The sequence below is a fragment of the Phaethon lepturus genome, unplaced genomic scaffold, assembly GCF_000687285.1.
Source record: "Phaethon lepturus isolate BGI_N335 unplaced genomic scaffold, ASM68728v1 scaffold55910, whole genome shotgun sequence".
In the NCBI taxonomy this organism is placed as follows: Eukaryota; Metazoa; Chordata; class Aves; order Phaethontiformes; family Phaethontidae; genus Phaethon; species Phaethon lepturus.
Window position 1 is genome coordinate 45213 of NW_010513755.1, and position 11968 is coordinate 57180.

General features: G+C 44.3%; 1 protein-coding gene across 1 annotated transcript in view; it reads right to left on the reverse strand.

The window, feature by feature from the left end:
- LOC104623635 (cytoplasmic dynein 1 intermediate chain 1-like) overlaps positions 1–11329 on the reverse strand; it is a gene marked incomplete at its 3' end in the record, with an annotated part of 42887 nt that extends 31558 nt beyond the window's left edge. The window contains exons 1-6 of the mRNA XM_010290785.1: positions 11170–11329; positions 9367–9550; positions 8237–8295; positions 7626–7791; positions 6352–6451; positions 1258–1383 (exon numbers count right to left, since the gene is read on the reverse strand). Coding sequence (XP_010289087.1) covers positions 1258–1383; positions 6352–6451; positions 7626–7791; positions 8237–8295; positions 9367–9550; positions 11170–11329 — 795 coding nt within the window. The remainder of the gene's footprint in view (positions 1–1257; positions 1384–6351; positions 6452–7625; positions 7792–8236; positions 8296–9366; positions 9551–11169) is intronic.
- Positions 11330–11968: the final 639 nt, after the last annotated feature.

Genomic DNA, 11968 nt, shown 5'->3' on the forward strand with positions numbered 1-11968 from the left:
CTGAGCTAAGATCTTAAGCAGTCTGAAAGAACACATCAGTCTGATGAATATGATATCCAGAAAAATACAAGTTCTCATTTCAAAGGTAATACACACACAGACACACATGCATATATATGTATCTAAATCTGTATGGCATATTTGCTGTGCAGGCCTAGGCTCCTTGTGAAGTTGTTTTTCAGTATAGCAAATTAGAAAAACATGCCCAGAATTAAAGGTTACTTAATCGGGTTGAAGCAGTAACTTCAATTCCAGCAACTCCCTCCCACTATGTTACATCTGATAATGTACCCAAGTCCAAACATAAACTTAGTTCAAAAAGATGTTTGGTCCTTAAATGTAAAATGACACTTAGCTTACACAATTAGCCAGGTAATACATATCCTTCCAAGAGAAGCAATTTTTACCGCAGAATAATCTGCATTTTACTAATCTCTGATTGTTAAGTTTTATTTGCTGAAACTTTTCCATATGGCTTTTTGAATACCACTGTCCTGTATTTAATTACCACAGAAGGATATTAACGAAGAGGTTGGAAATTTGGCCCAAGCCCTACTCCATAGTTTGGACGGTTTGATGGAGATAGAGCCAATGAGCAGAACATTTCTGTCAATACAAGGCTGTGTCTTTTCACACACGAAAGCAAAAGAGGCGTAAACAGACCTACAGAAATAAAGCATCTGACTATTTTTGCATTGTCCATAAACTTCTAAAATAGTATGGTCATAAAGTAGCATTGAGTGAAGTGAAACACTGGTTTGCTAACCTAAAGGACAGTCAAACAGGAGTTGGTGGAGTAGTCCTTGTAATCGAGACTGTTTTAATCAAGCTGTAAGAAAGATGCATGCCCAGAAACGCAAAGTGTACTTCCCAATTCTAAAGGCAAAACATGATACTGAGCAGAACCAAGGCAAGGGAGTGCAGAGGATGCGAGGAAGCTAACGTGGGTGGGAAAGCATATGTTGCTGCCTGGATGAGGAAGTGGTACACCACAGTTACTTCATAAGTGCAGGGGCTTTAAAAACTAAATCTCCTAGGGACTGTTTCAAATAGACAAAGAATGACATGCAGTCCTGACAGGCTTTCAGTATTGTTTGAGAAGGCTGGTTGCCTTCTAAAAACACTGGACTGCTGCTTGTACTTTTTCCAAAAATGTCTATTTTTAACCTCAACCTCTTCATATAAACAGTGGGCAGATGCACCATGTAGTAAACTCTGTTTTGTCTAGCATGAAATGAATGGCTTCCTCAGTCTTACCTGACAATGGAAAACATATTCCGGTGTGGTTTTCTTGAACTTCATGTTCCATACCAAGGCTACCCCATCAGGCTCATGTGGAGCATCTTCATTATTGTTATAAGATGCAACCATCAACTCAGGGTACTAGAAATAAAAAAGCAAAAGCAAATGAAATAATCTGGATGATGAAAGACCTATGCAAAATCAAATTAGACAGACATAATCTCACACTACATGTGCAATATCTGATTTTAATTATATTACGCACTAAATCCAATCGTTCAGCTTCCTCTTGGTACTCATCCCTGACATCCTTAAAACCCCTGCTCCTTGCTCTCTATCAGGTATTTTCAGATATCACAAAGGCAATGTTATTTTCTGCAGGTAATTCTCAGAAAAGACAACTAGCAGGGTATTCATAAAGGGAATGCAAAGCAAGGAAGAGGTAAAGTCTGAATGCTTGAGCAATTGTAATGTGATTTCTTAACCATTTCTTCAGGGACAAAATGTTGTCTTAATTGGTTTTAATAATAAAAACACTGTGGCCATAGTGTTGACTTGCTTTTATTCTGAAATTCACAGTTTTTTCAGCATCCCTGTAAACTATTCTTTCTCATTTCATTATGCACTCTTCCCATTCGCTTATGCATAGAATCAACCTGAAAGCTCTTCTTGATGACTCAAATAGCAAACAAAACATTTTCTTTGCAGAAGCTCAGTTTTGCAAGATGCTGAGGTCATCTTGTAAAGCACAGGGTGACCTCGAATTCCACTGACTCAGGAACATTGACGCAATGAGTCCTCTAAAATCAGATCCATATTTTCTTGTACCCCCGTTAACCACTGGTGTATAGAAGTAAATATGCAACACACATGCGTGTATTTGCTCCGTTTATATATACACACACATACACACACATGATATCACATACGAAAAATAAGATTTTCACATTCTGTTGATGACGTCATTGTATCGTTTCAAAACACCATGAGAAGTAACAATTTGCCCACAAAACATCAATTACTTTCTGCTTAATCAATAGCACCCAGTGCCGTACTCACACATGTTTGATACTAGGCACCTCTGGTAGCCTCTGTCCTTCCCCTTAAATAGTCAAAGTAAGGCAGCGGGCCTTATGGCATGTCCAGAGAAAAGCAGGTGGCTTCTGCAGACCAACGAGCCAGCAGCCCAAGGCAGGACCCACACCCTCCTCTTGTAAACTAGGAATGCTTTCCCTCCAAATTTCTTGGTGATCTCCACAAACCGTTTTCACTCTTTGCCTTTCGCTGGTAAATTCCCGCCGAACCATTCACCGCTTTATAGGGGAACAGTGCAGCTGGTAGATGTAAAGGAAATGGGACAAAGAAACTGCCAACAGTGCTATTGGGAGCTGTGAATTTGGTCTACACCAGGCACTTTAAAAATAAAAAACCACCCACTGACCTTTATATCGTTATCATTGGGGTTTGAACCTCTCAAATTTGGAAGAAATAATGCGCACAGCTATAACTTTTGCCATCAGCAGCTGTTCTTTCCCACTTTGTGTACACTTCCATGGACAATACATCACGGAGTTGATGATTTTTCTATTCAAGTTCATTGTTCCAAATGAGCCTGGACCCACATGTGGGAGAACCATCAACGACACATGACTACTATAACTGCCTTTTTCCCATTTTGAGGTGGCTCTGGCTGGGTTGTACCTACATCCTGGCAGACCCTGGCTGCTGGCACAGCTTGTAAGGGCAATTTAGCACCCAAATCACTTGAATGGGGTTTAGAGCATGCTGCAGGCCAATCACCTCTTCTCCCTCCTCAAGAACTGAGGGACACCTGAGAGTGGTTTAGTCCCACACCTGAGCACCACCTCTCTGGACATAGTTGTGCCAGCCTGCCCTCCACTGCCCTCATCCATCTCACCCCCCTCTTCTCTCTCTCTCCTGTGACAGAGATTGCAACCACTTCTGAACAGCGAGCTCAGCTTCTCCTTTGAAGCTCTTCATCCCGCGTTGGCCCAGGTCCAAGTAAACAGCGTGTGCAGTAGGCTCTTGCCAGGTCATCTCATTTTGGCCGAACAGGTTAGGTACCATTCGCGTGAGCAGCTGAGCCCGCAGCCGTGAAGGGGCAGATACTTTGTCAGGCAGAAGCGACAAGCCCTTCCGCTGGCATGACTGCAGCCACCCAGGGTGTGTGACCAGGTCTGAAGCACCAGTTTAGAGGCACTTTGGGGTTGGTTCATGCTCCTGGAAAGTGTAGCGGGCATGTTCTGGTTGGCAGCACGTCTGGCCATAAGCAAACACTGACTCAAATCTTGCTGGTCTATATGTAGGTTTTGCAATCACAGTTTATCCATCTGACTGGAAATACAGTTTCAAGTTTACACAGATGCTGGCATCATACAGAGCTGGGCAACACCATTATGAGGCTTTTTGACTCTTAAAAAGACAGAGCTAAGAGCAGCATCCTAAATCCATGCTGGCATTGCACACTCCTTGCTTCATTCAATCTACTTGCATTTACAGAATTTCGGTCCTCACCAGCTGCCCATCTGTCCTGTGACTGCAACTGAAAACAAGGTGGAAATGGTGCTGTGGGAAGCAGCATTCAAGGCTGCGCCCTGGAGTCAAGATAGACACAGCAGCATCCCTGAGACTGTGGTTTTCTTGGCTTTAGATGAGCTAAGTTACCTCCTCATGGACAGAGCAAGGTGATCCCACTCTCTATGCTTATAACCAGTCCGTTGAGCTTTTCCTTTCGATCTTTGATGAAGCATCTAAGCCATTTTCCTTTTGCTTTGCGAAAGAATCAAGGGGCTAGTGGGTTAGCTTTAATGGTGTGAATGATCCCACACGTTTGGGACTGTATTTTACATGTGACTGGGAACAGAATAACTTGTTTAATCAATGCATCAAGGTCCTTTGTTTGATTAAGCTTCTATTTGCCTCCAGGCTGTTTTGCAGCAACAGTTTTATCGCAGAAAATTGAGCAATGTGCTCAGGAGTTCCCATGATTATTCAAACTATCCTTTGGCATACTGGACACTGCCTTGTCCCGGAGCGTGGGTGAGAAGCGGAGCTAGCGGTTAGGTGAAATACATCCGTCCGGCTCCAGCGCCTGCCGCACGATACACCTCAAAGCAGGCAAGAGAGGAGGCAAGTCCTCCTCCCAGGCTAGTGCGGGACGGCGCGCAGAAGCCCCCCGGCATGGAGGAGCCCCCGCTGGGGTGCCAGGGAGCTGAGCGTGAAGAGTTAACGGAGGGGAAGGCAGGAGGGGCCACCCTGGAACAAAGAGGTGGGAAGCAGAACATGCCTGCGAGCCCCAGGGGCTGAGCAATTACATTTGGCAGTGTTCTTCTGAGGCGGCTTTTTTTCTTGCTGCCCTGGGAATACAGTAAGAGCTGCCTGTTAGGAAAATATCAGATAAGAATTCCATGTAATTTCCAGCCCCTGAACAAGTGAACAACATAAGATAAGTGTTTCCTCAGGCTTATATTTGATTTCTGTGGAAATCCGTATGTGCTTATAGGCCACCCACATCACACCAGTGCATACCTGTTGTTAAGCTGATATTTTGTCTGAAAGCAAAGGGATAAATCCTTCATTTCACACGCGGGGCGTGAGGTGGATATTACAAGAAGCCTGTCTGCAGCTGGCTGTTGTGCACCACACCCGGCTGGACAGCCGGACCAGCACAACCTACTGGTGATGCTCTGAGACCCTCCAGCTCCTCCCTGCTGCCTGCCACGTCCTCCTCCATGCTGTCAGCTGTCACCTTACCTGAGAAGCACCCAGAGGGATGGAAGCAGCGCTGCTGCCGTTTCAAGGGGAAGGAGAGACCTTCTGGAAGGACGTGAGAGTCACCGCGCTCCTTATCCGCTGCCTCTCCCCAGCCCGCATGCACCATTTACGTACTCGGCCTTAAACACGTGCCGTCTCCACAGGCAACACCTAACATGGTGCAGAAAGAGCGGCTGCTTCTAAGATTAGGCTGAGCAAAGCTTGCTCTTAGCCCTGGGCCGAGCTACACCTATAGCATCTTGGCTACCCGCAGCAGGCTACAGCAGGGCTCTGGGCACACCGGGGCAGGCCTGCGGCTGGGTTCGGGGCCGGCTAGGCAGGCTGGCTTGCGTTGGCTTTTTTCAAGCCTCTGTCCTCCTGGAGCGGTTTCGTTATATCTGTACTGTGGACCTTGGAGCAGAGTCTCCCTGGTTTCCTCCCCAGGGAAACCAGCTGCTTTGCTCCGGGCTGGAACCTAGGGACAGGCTGACAGGGACGACGCAGAGAGGACAAGGGTGGCTGAAGCGAAGCTGGGACCGAATGAATTTGACAGGACCTGGGGTGATGTACGTGTGTGCTAATCCCAGCTCTCCAACGGACTGCCTAATTAACCTGGTTTCCTGTGCTTTGCTGATGCGGCTGTATTGGTTTTGGGAAGCTTAAGCTTAAGCTCTATCGTCGAGTTTTATTTTGCAATATGACAATGCTTTGCGGTGCGCAGAAACTGGATACGTTCCAGGCACGCTGCTTTAGCATGCGCCCTGGGCAGCTGCAGCCTCCTCTTCCCTCGCTTGAGGAGGGGACCCAGCGTTTTTCAAAAGACCTCTTTTCAGTCTTTTCAACGTGTTCAGATGCTTTCACATTTTGAGTTTTAGTGTATCAGAAAACTAAATTTTCTTCCTCGCTATTCTTATTTTTGATTTTATATATTATTACGTATAATTATTTATTAAATAAATTACCACGCATTTAGTAAATTATGTTTAATTGGTTTAATTTTAAACCTTTTGTCCTAAAAAAATTTCCATGTGCTGACAGAGTGGAGCGGGGAGGAAAAGTAAAGACTCCTTCATCTTAGCATGTCTGTTAACCTATAGTTTTAATACAGCATCCTAGTTTTGAAGACCAAGTAACATATAAAAAAAAATGACAGCTTCATTATTGCCCACTACTCATCTTTGGGGAGAAACATGCATTCGTTCATTCAGGGCCCTGCTGTTAGCTAAAACATAACATAATATTCTGCAGAGCGAAGGGCAAACTGAGGCAGGGTGTATTTTTTTAGGGAGATCTTGGAAGGGATATGGAAACATATGTCCTGCCTTCACATCTTACCTGAAGAGACCAATCCATACAGGTGACGACACGATGCTTTGACCAGTGCTCATCATAAAACTGACGGTTAAAAGAAAGGTTGGCTCCTGCTTGAACATCTCTGTGTGAATTCAAAGAAAGTGACACTTTTTGAAGTACCAGCATTCACACGCTGTGAAAAGCAATGAAAAAGTTTCTGACTATTACTTCTCAAATCTCTGCCCAGCCTGGGGAATTCTGCCACCTTGATTTAGTTGCTCTCCCTGACTGTCTTGCTGATAACAAATCTGCACCAAGGAACAAATTTTACATCTGTTTCACAAAACCACATTTCTTAATCTCCCACTGCCTGCCTGACTCTTCTGGGTCGGCCTGGGCCACCTCCGCCAACTCTGTCTCTCAGGACCGAACCTGGCTCTGGTATTCACCTCCTCCCTTTCTGAATCTTCACCTCCAAGCTGTAACCAAATCTCTCTTGTTTTTGACTCCTGAAATCGTAAAGTTACAGCACCTCCTCCCAGCGACGGAGGGGGCAGGTGCTTGCTGGCACCATTAGGATGGGCTGAAGTTCAGAGCTGGTCCGACGCTGCCACACCGGCGCATTTAGCCGGTCACAGGGGCGATGCTCTAGAGTAACCGCCAGTAAGTAACTTCGGTGCAACACAGCTACCGATTTGCCACGAGGCTTCAGTGGATACGCAGCTGCTGAAATGTAAATACTTCCTCTCATACTAACAAGTGTTGCTGCTTCTACTCCCGTATCAGCTGCTGAGTACAGAACCTGTCACCTCTCGCCTTACGCGTTTAGATTGCAAACACTTTGGGAGACCATCGTTTTCATCCACACAATGAGTAGCACAGCGGGACCCATTACCGACCGGAGGCGGTAGTAGAATATAAACAACAGCAATTCGAGCTTGTAAAAATATCATGATACAAGCACACTGGAATGTACACATGCACGTCTACATATAGATGCGTACACGCACCTTTATCTATTTCAGTTATTAATGTTTTCTCTTCAGAATTCGAAATCTCATCCCAAAAAGAAGAAACAAGAAATCAAACCACCTGCATAATACATCAACCAAAAAAACCCCAGCGCAATAAAACGTGAAGCTATTTTACAAAATAATTTAGGCTAACAAAGTGACCCAGGCCTTCACAGAGAGGTTTTAAACTTCTCTTAACTATAAATTTGTTTTGTTTTGTTTAATTTTACAATTAAGGCTGCCTGTCATTGGAATTCTTTTTATAAAGGTTATTTTACAAAAACAAACAAATGCCAAACTGACCCATCTTTCTCTTCTACATCCCTGCCACTGTAGTCGAAGAAGATGTCTGAATCTTCAGCCAAAGCTCGCTCAATTACACGTATTGTCCGGTCAAAAAATATCAGGAATTCCTCTGAATGGAGAACTTGCTGTTTTTCTTCTTCTGTCAGTTCTCTAGGAGGAGCTTGGAAAATGAAAAGATGTAGTTAAAAGTATGACATTTCACCCCTTTCCCAATGAATCAACATCTTCAGTGAGTTTCTCTTGACATGAAAGTTTGCCGTAGCAATGTCAGGACAAAAATCAAAGCTTTGCTCTTAAAATCATGACTAAGAATTTTTTAGTATATGTAAACATACTCCTGTATATTCCCAGAATGTAGCATTTACATAGAAGAGATCCTATATCTTATATATTTATTATTCTGAAATGGAAAATACTTAAACCCCCCAGATTAAATAAACTCAGTGTTCCTATTTCAGGAAATGGCTGTGACTGACATTTAGGCAATACCTAACTTGAAAAAGCAGAACACTTATGTAACAGGGGACCTGTCAGAGGAGCCAAAGATAAAATAATCTTCTTAACTTATACTACAGTTCTTTGTGTTAAAAAGGCTCACATAATCTCTCCCTTCACTTCTTCCCATTTCTCCTCAGTGTCACTGATAAATTCTCGCTCTGCTTTAGAGCTGTTGTGAAGCAATGAAGAAAATAACCAAAGGTATTCTCTGAGGCAGCAAAATCGAAAGCAACCGACCAAACACCAGTTGCTTTAAGGCAGTTTTATTCCTTGCAGAGGAATCCCAAGAGCCAGAGCAACAAATGCCACTGAGCCGTGGCCAAAGCTGCCCTGGGAGGGGGCAGGAGCCCTCTCGGGCACCGCTCAGGATAGCCTGGCCCCCCCCGAGGTGAAGTTGTTTCTTTACACGTATGCAGAGGCGCTAAACCTTCACTTCCAAGTAAGTATTCCCAGTATGGCCCTCCGTTTGAAAAATACTATCTTTGCAGGATGCACCAATGCTACGTCTCCATCAGTTTAATGACCTGTTGCTAAATTCCAACTCAGACGTGAGCATCAGAGGGAAAGGAAATTGGGATGCTGTTATCGTTACTGTGTAAAATTCTGCTCTCAATTACACTAGCAGGGTCATATTGATATTGTGGCAGTGTTGTATATCAGTTGTGCGTTTGCCCACCTGTGCTTTTAAACCATCATTTTAGTTATATTTCAAAATTACTTATATTTCAAAAAATGTCGTTAGTATCTTCACAGTTAGACCAAACCAACTTTGCAACTAGCTTAAATTCCCAGCATGAAAAGCTCTGTTGGCATCACAGGAATTATGCTAACAGAGAATTTTGTTCCAAATTTATAATTAGGTACACAAACAACATAGCATAAACAGATTTATTGCAAGATTACAGAGACATGTACTTATTGTTTAACTGTCAATCAAAGGTCTCCTGCATCGGCTTTACGCTACAGATTTGAGGCGTTTACTTGTGAAAATGACCTTGCAGTCTCCCCAGGCCATGTTGGGTTAAAACACCAGCAGCCAAAGAAAGATAATTCAGCACGGTGCCTCAGAGAACACCCAGTATACATCAAACTTTAACTCCCAGCCCTGTCGTACGTATCTTCATATTCAATTAAATGACGAGTGTCACAGATTAAAGTTGCAGGTCAAAACGGTTTTCCAGCTGCTGCGCCGTGCCACGCAGCTGCTTTCAGCCACCAGGGAGATGGAGCCCTTGCTCGCCGTCCGATTTTCCCGTGGTTCACACTGGATTCGTGAGCTCCGGTGCCCGAGCACACGCCACCACCAGCCCCAGGGGCGAGGAGGGATTGAAAGGCGCCGCAGCAGGCGGGAGCAGCGACGCCGCCAGCGTTACCGCAGTACTCCGCTCCCCCAGTTTTCGCAGTACTTGCTTTCAGAGCACTCCCTGTGGTTGGGAGAGGCTGTTATCACCACCCCGAGGTTTGCCTCAACCGGTCAAAGCGTTAGCTCTGAAAGACAAAATCTCTGCACTACACCTGGGCTAAATATAGAAGGTAGGAAAAATGCAAAAAGGAGGAGCAATTTGGCCCTCAGGAGGCAAAGCAGCTAAGGAGTTAGAAACTTTAGCCTTTGACGATCTCCTATGGCCTTGGCCCTATCCTCCTACCACCAGGTTAGTGGTCCCTGTGGAGCGCCACGCATCCAGAGAATATTTACGTCCCCCCCGCACGGTCCCCCCTGAGTAGCAGAGCGACCAATTACCAAGGCAGGAGCACAATTTGCCTCTAAGTGCTTTAGACAGAAACAATGCATGTGAAAAAAAGAATGACTAGCAAAAAGTACAGGTTGACCTATTGCAGCATCCACCGCTGAATAGTAATTGGCACTAAGGGAACTCATCTGGCAAGGAAGCCTGTAATGAGGCAATATCCCACTGTCACCACTAAAGCATCGCTTTCCGAGAATCAAAGACAACAAGCATGACAATGCAGCAAAACGGAATAAAAGGGGAGAAAATAACTGCAAAGGCAACTGGAAAACTCATTTTAAACTGCTCCAAATGGTAAAAATTATTTGCTAAATCAAATCCTCTCTACAGCTTGGAAATATAAATTTATTACTCGGCCATTTGCCGACTATAACTGGCAAAGAAAATACAACCAAAAATCAATAGAAAGGGAAAAGGCAAAAAAATAAACAGCTTGGGAGCTGTGGAGTGTTCACAGGCAACGGAGACACACAGGACTGCAGTTCTACCTCAGCAAAGTCTCCCTTGCAGTTCGCACTGATCTGTGGGAGGCCAGCAGTCTATTAAACCCGCTTTGGCATCAGAAACACCTTGGCTAAAGTTTGTAGGGCATAAATCAGCTTACCTCATTCATCTGACTGACACACCAGATGCCCCCTGGCGATATTAAGCTTCATATTTTAACCTTATTTTCTTCTTTCATTCGGCTGCCTCTGAAGTTTTATTTGAGGCAATCTCTTCTTACAAGAATGTTAACATCATTACTTTTTCCAGTGTAAAACACTGCTGTAACTACTGCAAATACATGAAGTATAAGCAAAAAACCCCAAAACAGACAGGCTTGTTCTTTCAAATATGAAGAATTTCTAAACATTTATCTTTCAGAGCCGCTTCCATTTTCCCCTTGTTCCTTCTCCCTGTCTGTCCATTACCTTGAATAAAATAAAAAGAACCTGTGTAATTTCCCGCAATTTTTCTTCCTATCCGGGAACTTACAGTTACTTTGATCTCGGCTTTCAAGAGACACAGGTTCTTCTTCAAGGAAAACGCTGAGAAACATAAGTAGCTAACCAAAGTATTTTTTGTTTTATTTTGTCGCAGAGACCTATGTGATGTGACAATATCTTCAGAAACTCCTTGTAAGAATACAGCATTTGCCTTCAAGTATCTCGCCTCCCTGGCGTAAAAACCAAACAAACCACATCTAACCTTCCGCGCCTAACAAAGCCTAGTGCAGCGCTTAGCTTACCCGTGCGAAACGTTACGTGCTTACTGCCTGCAGTGCAATGAAAGCTCCTGCAAAGGAAGACCCGTACTTTGATCTTGTTTCTTATGCCGCAGCTTCGTAACGAACTGTCGTGCCGGTGCTCCGCTTCCCACCCGGAGGAGCTGAAGCCGTCTGCGGCCCCGCACAGCCCGCGGCGGGAGGACCCGTGGTGCAGCCGCCAAGTTCAGCCTGGCAGGGCCGCCGGGCATCCTGTCTACCCACGGACCCACTGAAACGCCGATGGGATCGCGTGCCCACAAGCAGAGCGCTGTCTGGGTGGCTCTGGGGTTATGAGGTCAACAACATGTACCAAAGAAGCCCCGTACTCATGTTAATGTATAATACTGTACAAAATAAACTGGAATTTACGTTTAAAATTAAAACACCGTGCAGTTATATATGCACAGAGGACACCACAGGGGAAGAAAACGCGAGGTACATCTGTAATGAGAGACACTGCATACTTGTGCATGAGCAAAAAGGACTAAAATGCGTAACAAAAATTTAACGTGACCTGAAAACAACAGATTTATTCAACACTTAGTTCTGAAAAATAAGAGCATTTTTTAATTTCTCATGTGATTTAACATGATCCTCAGAAGTACCATACTTCACATCAGTCCTTTGTCCACAAATTTCCTTGGACAAAACAGAAAAAAAAAAAAGATATGAAAACATTTCCTTGGATCTTTAGGAACTAAGGTAAAAACTGCTGCAGACTTGTTCTTACCTGGCAGAAGCAGGTTTGTAGTAAATATAATATAAATAGTTGTGATAACAGTGCAGGATCAAATTCACAAATATTTAAGTATAAGGATTTCAGTCTTCTCCCAAGGGAGCCAAAAAGA